This window comes from Callospermophilus lateralis, chromosome 13 (assembly GCF_048772815.1).
Source record: "Callospermophilus lateralis isolate mCalLat2 chromosome 13, mCalLat2.hap1, whole genome shotgun sequence".
In the NCBI taxonomy this organism is placed as follows: domain Eukaryota; kingdom Metazoa; phylum Chordata; class Mammalia; order Rodentia; family Sciuridae; genus Callospermophilus; species Callospermophilus lateralis.
The window spans coordinates 97,179,690-97,193,099 of record NC_135317.1 but is presented as its reverse complement, the minus strand read 5'-3'; the positions used below and the strand labels follow the sequence as shown (position 1 = coordinate 97,193,099).

Here is a 13,410-nt window from a genome sequence, read left to right as displayed (position 1 = left end):
CTCTGGGCACGTTGTGGTCTCGCCGGTCTGCGGGCGAACGCTCCAAACTCAATGGACAATGGAGCTCACCTCCGTCCACGCGAACTACAAAGCTCGGGAGGGCCATTTCCCTTTTCCTGCCCAGATGCTGTTTTCCCTCCTTCGAAGCTGGATCCGGGCTCGACGACAGTCCCCAGTCCTCTTTCCACACCTGCAGAGCTCCACAATCTCTCGATCCCCAAATAAGTTACACCGCCGCGCACAGCCCCAAAGGGGACCCCCTGGGTGCTTGGTTGGGGACTCGGGTTCCACAATCCAGGTAGGACGGGAAGGGGATGTCTCTGGACGCTTGGTCGTGGCCTTCAAGGCTACCCTTCCCTGTCCCCTCTCCAGCCTCAACTTATCACCCCTCTCCCTACAGCAAGAAGACCGGGGAGGCACGGGTGGCCAGCACCTCCACCGCCACCGCCTCCTCCAGTGGAGCCCTCGCCAACACTCACCCTTTCACCACAAAGAAGGGGTCCTCCATGGACATGGCGTCCCGGCCCCCTCCGCCACTCCACGCACAGGGCGCCCGCGCCCTTCTGGCCTCCCTCCGCCCACCCACGGGCCTCCAGGAGTTGTCGGCGCCTCGGCCTGGGGTACCCTGAGCAGCCGGCGCGCGCGCAGAGCCTGGGGTGCCCGGACCGTCGCTGGTCCAGCCCTGGATCTGCACGGCGGGTCGAATCCCGGACTCCGGCGCCAGCCCCCGCTGCAGCCTCCTCCCCCGGCTCCTCCCGGCTTGTCTGTAGGCCTGACCCCGCCCCTAGACCTTTAGCCGCAGCCAATCACGAACGCGGCCCCAGCTCCACTTCCGCACCCGCGCTCACGTGACCAACGCAGGCCCGGCCCCCAGTCGGCGGGCCCGAGGCAAGCGTCACGCGGTCCTGGGGGCGGGGATCGAGGGTAGTGGGGCGGTCTTCTCCCGGCTCCCTGCTCCAGCTTCAGCGAGTAGGCTCTGCCCGATCCCTCAGACTGAGGCGTTCCGGTTTTCTGGAAAGCCTTTGCTGTGCCTGATTTGCATAATCCTTTTGCCTTTCCTCAGTTTCTAGTACTTGATTTAGATCGTATGTGATTTATAAGTCCATGTCACCCTCGTCTTCTAATAAAGCACTCTAACACACACTGTCTGACCATGATAAGGCTGCACAACTCTTATGTAGGGTCGGGCAGTGTGCTGGAAGGTTTTATATGCATCATCTCAATACTCTGTGGGGAAGGTATTATTATTTTCATTTTGCAGGTGTGAAAGTAAGTTCAGAGAGGTTTCAAGATCTGTGGTCACACAGGATCACAGAGTCTGTGCATTTTCCACCAGATGAGGTATGTGTTCTTTGCAGTGTGTTACAGCTTGAGTAACTTTTTCATACAGCCTGTGGTATTTCCCAGGAGAGAGCACCTTTGAGAGACAAAGAAGGGTATAGTAGCTGCCTCTCAGCTATGAGTCAAGGCCTTCTAGAAAGCATTTTGTCCAAAATGATAAGCCAATTCATATGTTAGATGTGAATTTGTGGGTGGGGGGATGGGAACTTGAATTGCTGAAAATCACCAAGCACTTTACGTGTGGTGCATTTGGCAGGGTTCTAAGTGTTATTCTGTTACTCTCACCATGAGGTAATTATTGTTATTTATTATCTGCATTTTTATGAATGAGGAATTTGAGACTGGAAGATTAAGTGACTTGCCCAAGGTCAGCAATCTCATTGGAGCTGACAGAATAATCAGAATCACACAAACAGCATTGAGACCTGCACTCTATTGCTCAATTCCTCATCTTTAAAATGTAACAATAATAGATGGCTCATTGATTATAACAAAGGTTCAATTTAAAATGCATGTAAATGTCAAGGTCCTAGAGGAGGAAGGTAGTGAAGTCAAGGACACCAGTCCAGAAGCTGCGGTGGTCATTTGGCCTGAAATGATAAGGGTCAGACCAGGATGATAGCAGATGAGAATGGAGGAAAAGGAGTGAATCTGAAATATGTTTCCAAAGAAAAACAAAACAAAGCACCTAGACATGATGAAGGAATGAAGAGTTGGGGAGTAAAGAAAAGAAAAGAGATGAAAGTCAAAGAGTTTAGGTTTCTTTAAGACCTTGGAGGAGCAGGGGAGGGTCGATGTGGGCAAAGGAAGCTCTTGGAAAAGAATTGCTTAATTTGGCTATGGATATAGGGAGGGGTGAAAAGGGGTGATATTCATTCAATAAACACATGAACATTGAGGGACAGATGAGTACAGAGATTAAGAGTCCACTTGGAACCTGGTGGTTTGAATTTAAATCCCAGTTCTGCCGTTTCCTGTTATGTCTTGGGAAAGCTGCTTAATCTCTCGCTTACCTGGACAGTGAAATGGACACCCACAGTCACAACACCTTCCCCATAGGCGGTCATGTGTTGTGCTCCTACACTGTTCCAGGCACTGAGGACACAGAAATGAGTAAGGCTAGGTCCCTGACTTTAAGGGACTCTCAGACCATCGGGAGAGACCATAGTTAAGCACAATGAGAGAAGGGCACTGTTGCCATAGAAACAAAACCACAGATACTGGGATGCAAGAGACAAGGTACACGTTTATTTGGCATGTATAAAGGCTGAGGGGTTCCTAAACAGTGGCTAGAAGAAGCCAGGAGAAAGGGTTCATGATGCAGGAGAGCTGTGGCAGAGGGCATTGCCGGAGTAAATGGAATGGGCAGCCAGAACTAAGGCTGGGAGGTAGGCAAGGTCAGAGTTCTGGGATCCTTTGTGATGTGAGGCACTGGGGGCACACTCCTGTATATCATGTGGACTGAGGGAATTGGCTGGGTCAGACTGTGGCAGCTGGAAGGTCATGGTCCAGAGGAAGGATGAAAGTGTCCTGAACCAGGTTCACAGCAACTAAGATGGAGAGGAGGGGTGCATTAGAGAACTTTGATAGAAGCAAGATCTGTAGAATTGATTTATTGGTCCAATGTGCACCGAGGTTAGTGAAGGAAGAAAGAAGGCTTGCAGGGTTCTGTGGTTGCAATGGGGTAGTTGGGTTCTAGTCACCAAGAAAGGAATCACAGCGGGGAGATTTGATTTGGGTGGCTCTGACTTAATTGCTAACATGTTGGTCTTCCCACCAAACTTAACTCCCAGAGGGACTAGATACAATGTTAGTACTATCTGCACCTCAAGGCCTAGCACAGCCTCTTATAATCTGATCCATGAACTTATTAATTGGACCACAAGTAAGAGGTCAGTTTTATAAGCAGAAACGGAGAGTAGAGGACAGGGGCTTGAGAAATTCTCATAATTGGAGACTTGGGAAAAGAACCAACAATAGGGAGGTAGTAGAAAACTCAGATATGAAATATGTGGGGGTCTGGGAGTGTGCCTTTATGAAATGTGTCATTTTCCTTCACCCTCTCTCAGACTAGACCTCGCCCTGCCCTGTCCGAGGAAAGGGAAGCTTTAGCTAAAATGCAAGGAGAAACAAAGGAAGTTATTTGTTGTTTTAATTTCCCCATTTAATAGGTCCCAGGTCCCAGCATAAACAATGGTTTAAGTGAATACTCAGCAAAAAGCCATCTCCCCACACCCCTACCCTCACCCATCAGATTTCTGATGGAGTAAAATATCTAAGTAGTGGTTGTCTTGAGGAGGAGAGTATTGACTGGGAAGGCAGACCTTCTGGGGAGATAGAAATGCTCTGCATCTTGACAGGGTGTGGGTCACACCGGTACACACTTGCCAGAACTCATCCAACCTTGACATTGAAATTCTGTTCATGTTGCTGAAGGAGGCTGAGGTGCCAACTCTGACTTTTCTGTTGAGTCCTGAGAGGGCATCTAGTACCTCTGATACCTGAGTGAGTCTCCAAATGAGATAGAAATTTGAGAATAAAGATAGAGATACTGAAGTTCAAAGGGAGTGACCGTAAATCACTGTAATGCAGGAAAAACACCCATGAACCATTGAAATGCAAAAAGCAAACATGAACAATTGCAGTCTTGACCTATGCCCTTGTAAAATGAGGGCAGTGTGCAAGGGCATTCATAAAGGAGAAGTGAGTCAATCAAGTGGTCACATGTCAAAAAGAACATAGAAGTTTTAAATCCTTTTTGGAATAAGGCAAGTTAGGTATAAGGTCCTTGCTTAGTATCTGGATGGCCATCTTAAGTGACACTTTTTAGGAAAAAGTTTTGCTTTCCCATCCAAGGGCCTTTCTGAGAAAGGCTTACCACTCCCTCATACCAACCCAAACCCTAACCATGCACATTAGGACCCGCCCAGCTCTGATTCCTGAGCCTGCCCCATAGAAGTCCCAGAATCCAAGCCTGTTTTGCCTCTCTCCACTATAGAGAGATGGCCTTTATTTGTCAGCTCTGACAAATAAACTCTCATGTGTATCTTTGCCATCTTTCTCACTTACCTGTCTCTCCTTCCTCGCTTTCCCTTCATTTTGGTGCTGAAATTTAGGAACAGGTTCCCCGGAGTGCCCTCTCCCCTCTTCAAGGGTCACTGAGCATCCCTGGGCTCCAAACTGAACTCTATCGTGGGACCAGGCCCTCCATTCTGCTGAACACCCTCTCTGCACCCACCACTGGATATTCCAGGTAAGACCCCTGTCTCCAGTTGACCTAAACGACCTACAGGTCCTGAGAAATGTTCAGCACTCCTAGGGTCACCGCATGGTCAGAGGCACCCCCAGCCACAGCTTTCACAACTATGGCTGATCCCTATCAACTGGGTCTATAGATGGTCTTTTATTTGGGTCCTGGGTTTTGAGAAAAAAACACTGAGTTGATTGGGAGTTGTTCCTGGTGAGACCACGGCCTTGGATTAATCTCTATGGGTTTCTGCCCCTTCTATAGGTTTCTGCCTCTACTACTAGTTCTGGCCAAATGTCCAAGTACCTCTATGGGCTTCTGCCCCAATACTTACCCAGAGGTGATGAGCCCCTGAACATAACCATCCTTTCAACTAGGAGATATTAGAGACTGGGGGATGCCCTACCTCTAAACTCAACTCGTACATCTCACCATGGGCGGCTCCTCATCCATCCCTCCCATAGTCCCCTAGGCTGCCTCCTGGCTAACACAGGGTCTCTCTCACCCCAGACCTAACCCCACCCCCAAAACATATCTGCTTGTGCAATCAGATCTGACCTCAATATTCTTTGGATAACAACGCTAAACGGCCACTTAACGGCACTCTAGATCCCAATACTATCAGGGGTCTTTTCAACTATAGTGTTCCAGAAAATGGAAAGAGATATCATACGTTCAGGCCTTCTCATCTCTACAACTTCTCCTCTCTGCAACTCTTGTTCTCCTGCACAAGTCCTCTTAGCTCTCACCTCCCCTATACCTGCTTCCAAAGGGACAGACAATCCTACCTAGGACTCCTTCTCCTTCGACCCAGTGGATGAGCCTCCGCCATACATAATTCTCTTTCTAATGAAGCCTGCTCAGCAGCTGTCCCCTCGGCCGCTCAGCCCTTCTCTCCTCCTGCCACACTCTCACAGGCTGTTGCTGTCCAACCTGCATCTCTGTGTCCTCTACATGAGGTGGCTGGGTAGATGATGTAAGCCAGGGTCATGTGCCTTTCTCTTTGTCAGATCTTTCACAGATAGAAAAGCGGCTTGGGTCCTGCACTTCAAGTCCCACCACATATATCAAAGAGCTTCAATATCTGACTCCATTAAATGATTTGACCTTCCACGATATTCATATGATCTTGTCTAACACGCTCCTGCCCCAGGAGTGAAGGCGAGTTTGGGAGCAAGCTAGAAATCATGCTGATAAGGTACCTCCCCTGCCCACCCGATTGGCACTGAAGCAGTCCCTGATTGGGACCCCAATTGGGATTACAATTCGCCTAGAGGAGTAACCTGTAGAAACCAATTCATTAATTGCTTCATGGCAGGACTTAGAAAGGCAGCCCATAAGGCTATCAATTATGAAAGGCTCCAGGAAGTCTTCCAAGGTAAGAATGAAAACCCTTCAACATTTTTAGACTGCGTGACCAAGGCTTTATTAAAATGTACTAACCTGGACCCTGAGACTCCAGATGGAAGACAACTACTAATGGTCTACTTTTTCCTCCCAGAGTTTCCTCGATATTAAGGCCAAACTAAGGTGCCCTGAGAGGGGGCCCCTAACTCCCCAAGCTGAGGTTCTGGGAGTGGCCTTTAAGGTGTATAACAGGAGACACGAGAGGGGAAGCAGAAATATCAGATGCTCACTCATCCAGCCTCAGCATCTGTCCCTGGTTCCACTGGCCCGTGGAAGGGTCCCTCAGAACTGCCTGGACCCTGTTTTAAATGTGGTCAGATGGGTCACTGGGCTCCTACATGTTCCAAGCCTTGCAAACCTCCATGTCCTTGTCCTAAATGCCATCAGGAAGGACACTGGGCCATCGACTGTCCCTAAGCTCATAGTGGTCCCCTGGACATCTGGCCCTTCTGGTTCCCCTTTCCAACTATTCAGACTGGCTGCAGAGGACCGAGGAGGCCCAGGTCCCCACCACCCGACCACTACCATCACTCCACGGGGACCCAGGGTAACTCTGCAGATTTCAGGTAGGCCTGTCTCCTTCCTCCTAGACACCAGGGCTACATACTCAGTCCTCAAGGAGTTCTGGGGCCTTCTTCTTGTTCTGTGACCTCTATTGTCGGGGTAGAGGGTGAACATTACCAGCCCTTACAGACACCTAGCCTTGTTTGTGCTTTTGGCTCTCTAATTTTTACCCACTCCTTTTTGGTCATTCCACAGTGCCCTGCTCCCCTTCTGGGAAGGGACATCCTCACAAAGTTGGGGGCTATGCTTTCCTTCTCCCCTCATATACGCTTCCATCCAGACTCGCCTGCTGCTCCCCTGATCCTCCTTAGGACCATCCTTACCTTAGGACCATCCCCTATTCCGTCTGCCAGTGCCTTTCCATTACCCACTTCCAAGGTGGACCCTACTGTCTGGGATGTTTCAAGTCCTTTTATCACCTCACACCACAAGCCCATCCACATCTGTCTCAAAGACCCCCTCCATTTTCTGGCCCAATCACAATACCTGACAGAAACTCCTAGGCTCACAGCCTATCATTCAAGACCTCTTGTGAAAGGGATTCCTTAGACTCTAAATATGCTTTCCATATTCTTCTCTCCCACTCTGCTATTGGAAGGAGCGCGGAGTCCTTACCACCAAGGGAACCTCAATTACTAATGCCCCCTTTATCTCCGATCTCCTTCAGGCCTCAAAGCTTCCCCCTGCCGTTGGAATCTCACATTGTAAATCCCACCAGACAGACACTGCCTTTGTGACACTTGGCAACAACAAGGCAGACTCTGAGGCGAAGGCCACCACCCTCCCACAGCCTCCTCCACCTGCGGTCCTCTGCCTTGCTAGTCTCCCGAGGGACTCTTCCCCACCTGACACTCAACAGATGCTTACCTTCCTCACAACCTCTTTCACCCTAACACCACATCTTTAAAACAATTTCTCACTTCCCACCTTAAACTCTCTCCAGAGGACCTACAATTTCTCTCTACCCTCTCTGCCTCCTGTGAAATCTGCCAAAAAACCAATCCTACCTCCACTCTCCACCCACCTGCCTTCCCTTTACACCCTGCAAGAGGACATCTCTCTTGCTCTGATTGGCAGCTGGATTTCACCCATATGCCCCTGGTCAAGCGATACTAATTTCTCTTGGTACTCATCGACACCTTCCCAGAGTGGGTTGAGGCTTTTCCTACCACCAATAAATGTGCCCCCACGGTAGCCAGCAACATCGCTGAACACATTCTTCCCCAATTTGGCCTCCCCTCCTCGCTCCAGTCTGATAATGGTCCTGAATTTACTTCCCATGTTTCACGGTCTGTAGCTAAGGCTCTCAACATCTCCTGGCATTTTCGTACCCCCTACCAACCCCAGTCCTCTGGCCAGGTGGAACATACCAACAGGACCTTGAAGAACATTCTCATTAATTATCCCTTGAATTACATTTAGATTGCATTAAATTCCTTCCCTTGGCTCTTCTTAAGTTATGAGCCCTCCCAAAAAAGCCACTCAACATCTCCCCTTTTGAGCTTTATATGGACAGCCTATCTCCCTGCTCAGCTCACCACTCTCTGGTTATCCACTACCCCTTGCTCCTCATCTTTTCTGGCCCCTACTAGCATATATTAGATGGTCATTCTTACCACTCCCTAGGCACCCTGCCTTGAGGGCATCCCATATTGGGTTCATAACTCCCATGTAAAATTTTTTTCTCCACCCATTAGAGAGAAATGATGGGAGGGGAGGGAGGGGAGGGAGGGGAGGGAGGGGAAGGGGGGAAAGGAAGGACAGCAGAATAAAATAGACATTATTATTGCTGTATGTATATACGTGACTGTATGACCAATGTGATTCTGCAACTTGTACACTCAGAAAAATGAGAAATTATACTCCATCTGATTCAAATATATATGTCAAGATCATTGTACTGTTATGTGTAACTAATTAGAACAAATTTTAAAAAATAAAATAAAATTATTTTCTCCACCCTTTTATACAGTAACACCCACAGGCCCTCTCAAGCTGTGTTTCTCCAAGGCCAACACCACCACTCCCCATCTTCCTTCGGTCTCAGAGGACCACGAGGACACTGCAGAATCATGAGCACCATCCTTCCCCTTTTCAATTTTGCCCTCCTCCCTTATTCTGCACTCACCTCCCAGGGGTACTATTACCAGAAATTGCCATTCCAATTTCTAGGAGACTTACAGCAACTTGCTTAAACCATACTAATTATACAATCCCAGCTTGATTCTTTAGCTGCTGTGGTTCTGCAGAATTGAAGGGGCCTTGAGTCTTCTAACAGCTGAAAAAGGCGGACTTTGTACCTATAGGAGGAATGCTATTTTTATGTCAGTCAATCTGGTGGGCTGGAGTTATGGCTCAGTGGTAGAGCCCTCGCCTAGTACATGCGAGGCCCTGGGTTCGATCCTCAGTACCACATAAAAAAATAAATAAATAAAATAAAGGTGTTAGGTCCAACTACAAATAAAAAATAAATATTAAAAAAATCAATCTGGCATAGTAAAGGACAAGGTAAAACAACTCCAAAAGGACCTTGAACATCAAAAACAACAGTTCTCCTCTGCTGAAGGATGGGAGCTAAGGAACCCCCTTCTCCAGTGGGCACTTCCTTTCCTGACCCTGTTGATCCCTGACGCAAAAAAAAAAAAACACCACCGACCCCAATTTTAAATCAAATTAAAGCAAGCTTGTATTGTGTACATAAAAAATAGCTGGTCTGAGGCTGTCTCTACCAATCCAGGCTAGAGATCAGCACCCCAGCTCTCTAGGAACAAGGTTTTATAGCACAAAAAAAGTTGCAAAGGGGGGTGTCTTGAGAACTCACAGATAACAGGATTTTCACAAACATAATACAAAGGTAGATAGTAGGTAAATGATCTACATGGCATGATATTTCAAGGAGGGAGTAAATTCAGATCCCAATATCAGAATTTATGAGGAGCCTCGGAGGTTTCAGAGAGGTTTGTTATCTGGTCAGGGAAAGTGAGGCATAGGTGAGTTCAAGGCACGGGCAGGAATTCCCAACAAGTTTAGAAAGCACAGTAATTTATAGTAAAACAGAAATTAATTTCTCATGACTCAGTGATGAGACAGATCCCAATCTTAAGATGGAATTAGGCTGGGTTCATCAACCCCTCTCCTTGTCATGGGCCTTCTGTTAATGCTTGTCCCCACGTCATTAGATTGGTTCAAGATCAGATCCAAAAAATCTCTAACCAAACTGTAAACCAGCTTTTGATACAGAAATACAAATCCCTCACAAAAATTGGGCCACGGGGCACAGCGTCCCACCACCACTCAACCTCCATCATCTTTCCAGTGACATCCCGCACCCATAATGAGGGACGCAGGAAGCAGTTACAGAAGACTGACCTACATCCCTGTTCCCTAAGGGCCCCAATAAAAAACAAAAAAAGGGAAAGAACATAAGGTCCTTGCTTAGCATCTGGAAGGCCATCTTAAGTGACAGCCACCATTTTTAGGAAAAAGTTTCGCTTTCCCACCCAAAGAACCCACTGTAGAGAGATGGCCTCTCTCCACTATAGAGAGATGGCCCTTATTTGTCAGCTCTGACAAATAAACTCTCATGTGTATCTCTGCCTGGTCTCCGTCTTTCATTTCTCACCCATCTCTCGTTCCCCACTTTTCCTTCATTAGGAATAATGACTGAATTGATTGATATTGGTGAGTATTAAAAAGTAAAAATGTGCTTTTGGAATTCAGTGTCTTCCTCGACATGACAGTGGATTTGAACATTTGCAGGAAGGGGAGTTATAGCCTTGACCTTGACAACCTTTATGAATTTGTCCATTCAGAAGAAAGGAAAACCACAACTCAATACTTGAATAACACAGTAATTCTGATGCTGGCATTTCATTTCTAGCAGTGGGCATTCTAAGCACTAAGTGATGCATTTGCATTATCTTCAAAAGTGGCTCCAGAATTTCCAGGTGGAGTAGGTTCTAGATTGTAATTTGGTTGCACAGCAGGGCTGGGGGCTTGGATTGAAGTTGCAGACAGAACCACTGGTTTTTCTTAGATTATAGGTTTATTTAGTATGGCTCCAGAGAACTGACCACAATTATTTCTGTGTAGTAGTCGGCTCTAAAGACCCAACAGGTGACAAGTCTTCTCTTGGTTCCACCACAACTGATTTCCTTGAATCTTCATGATAACCTTGTCAGGGAGATACTGTTACTTCCCCATTGTCTACAGGAGAAATCCAAATGCAAGGTTAATAGCTTGCCTGCAGTCACATAGGTGGAAAGTGGCAGAGCCTCGTTTGAATAAAAGCTTGTCTAACACCTGAGCCCATGTGCTTGGATACAGCATTCCATTGCCTGTTTCTACAAGGCTGTCCTGGCCTTGGCTAAAAACTGGCAAAGGGATTTTACCTACACACAGAGAATGGCATGAATCAAACTTCACACACAGACTTCTAGTTATTTTTAATACTATATAACCAAGAGGAAACTACTTATTGAATGTGGTAAGTTACATTATATTGAAAACGACATTATTTAACAAGTATGATCCACTTACTAACTCAATACCTTTGTCTTCTGTTTTTGGAGGAGTTTTCCCTTTTGCAAGTGAGAGTGATGCCTCAGAAGGCTTTAAAATGTATATAACAAATCAGGTATTAAAAAGCTAAAGACAGCTGGGGTTGTAGCTCAGGGGCAGAGCACTTGCCTGGCAAGTGTGAGGCCCTGGGTTCAATCTTCAGGACCACATGTAAATAAATAGGTAAGTAAAAATTTTGAAAAAGATCTACTGACAACTAAAGAATATTTAAAAAAAAAAAAAGCCAAAGACATAAAGGGATTTGTAGTTAATAAGGTAAGACAGGCTGCTTTGAAAAGTGCAGCCTAGAATTCAAGGACAGAGGTAGGGCTTGTTTTTCCCAGAGGATGCCAAGGACGCTAACTGCCCCCCCTCCGCCCCCCGCCAGGCTCCCAGCTTAGTGAGGCAGTCTTGTCCTTTAAGATCTTGGTCCTAATTAAATCCTTTTTTTTTTTTTTTTTTTTTTTAAGTGAGAGGGAGGGAGAGAGAGAGAGAGAGAGAGAGAGGGAATTTTAATATTTATTTTTTAGTTATCGGCGTACACAACATCTTTGTTTTGTATGTGGTGCTGAGGATCGAACCCAGGCCACAAGCATGCCAGGCGAGCACGCTACCGCTTGAGCCACATCCCCAACCCCTGATTAAATCTATTTATTTAAAATATTTAAGGAAGAGTAAAGCTATACCATAAAACACATATTCATACTAGAAAATATCAATTTGAAAAAGAATTTACAAAATAGTATTATTATTTGAAACCCCTCTTTGGGAATAATGAACTCCAAAATTTGTGCATATATATTCACAGCAAAAGCACTGAAAAGACACACACTAAAACATACCAACAATGGATTTATCTGAGCGACTGACTCTACTCTGATTTTTTTTGGTGTATTTTCCAGATTTAATTTATTAATTAGAAATTAGAATAAAATGACTAAATGAAAGACATAATCACCATACCTTTTTCTTTCTTTCTTTCTTTCTTTCTTTTTTTTTTTTTTTTTGCAATACTGGGGACTGAACCCTGGGCTGCATGCATGCTAGACAAGTGCTGTACCACTGAGTTACGTCCCCAGGGCCCATATCTTCTTTTAAATAGTACAATATGCATTGGGGGGGACAAGATATTAACAGAAATTGAAAGGGAAAATAGACTTGCATAGAACTCCAGCCCTATGGAGAGACATCTGGAGGTCTCTCAAAGGGGCACATGGGTGCCCATATGTGTGAGGGAGGCACAAAGGAAGACAGAAATACTGATGGAGGGGAAGTGCAAGGGGGTAGTTAGAGGATGCCAAATGTTAACTTCATTATTATGGTTTCTTTTTGTCTTTTGGAAAAAGGAAGACTCTAGTTTCCTCTTACTGCTATTTAAAAAAAAAAAAATCACCACGAAATAGTGACCTAAAAGAACACATTTACTTTTTAAAAAAAAAAAAAAAAAAAAAACTTTATTTTATTTGTTTATTTTTTTATGTGGTGCTGAGATCAAACCCAGTGCCTCACACTCAGGAGCTCTACTCCTGAGCCACACCCCCAGCCCCACATTTACTCTTTTACAGTTCTGGAAGCCAGAGTTCTGCAACTGCATCTTACGGGCTAAAATTGAAGTGTTGGCGGCTGCATTCCCACTGAGGCTCCTGAGGAGAATCTTTTCCTTGTGATGTCCAGTTCTCCAGGCCGGCTGCATTGCTTGGTTCACGCCCCCGTTTCAGTAATGGCATCCCTCCAACCTCTGCTTCCATCCTCACATATCCTCTGACTGACCCTCTTGCCTCCCTCCCTTGTGGTTACACCAGGGCCCCCAGATAATCCAGGTTAATCTCCCCATCCCAAGATCCTTAATTTAATCACAGCTGCAAAGTCCCTTTTGCCATGTAAGGGAGCACATTCACAGGTTCTGGGACTAGGGTGGGAACATCTTTGGAGCAGTGTATCACTCAGCCTGCAGAAGGGATCTGCTGTGTGCGGTTCCACTACTTCTCAAGTACACTGCAAACAGAACCATCCTGTGAAATACATGCTGGGATTTGCTTTTCAAGTTGAAGACACCAAGCAATTTGGGATACTGCCCCAAATCCAAGAGCTGGAATGCAAACCCGGGTCCCCGAGCCCTAGCTCGAGTCTGGCCTGCCTCATGGCCTTGCCTCCATTCTTCCCTCCCATTCACCTCTACTTCCTCTTTCCAGTCTGGGCCTGTCCCCCAGCTTCTTGGACAAGCTCCAGCTGTTGTTTTCCGACTTGTCATGTGCTCCTGATGACAGTGTAGTCACAGCTTGATCTTGGGG

The 13,410-nt window shown here is 46.5% G+C and overlaps 1 protein-coding gene across 2 annotated transcripts in view; it reads right to left on the bottom strand.

Annotated features, from left to right (window-relative positions):
- The window catches only part of Stx6 (syntaxin 6), a 41,848-nt gene extending 41,123 nt beyond the window's left edge, over window positions 1-725 (bottom strand). The window contains exon 1 of one of the 2 annotated variants that reach the window (XM_076831641.2): window positions 480-725. In XM_076831641.2, the coding sequence (XP_076687756.1) occupies window positions 480-514 (35 nt within the window). In that variant the 5' untranslated portion in view covers window positions 515-725. The remainder of the gene's footprint in view (window positions 1-479) is intronic. The other variant, XM_076831642.2, reaches the window with a different exon arrangement.
- Window positions 726-13,410: the final 12,685 nt, after the last annotated feature.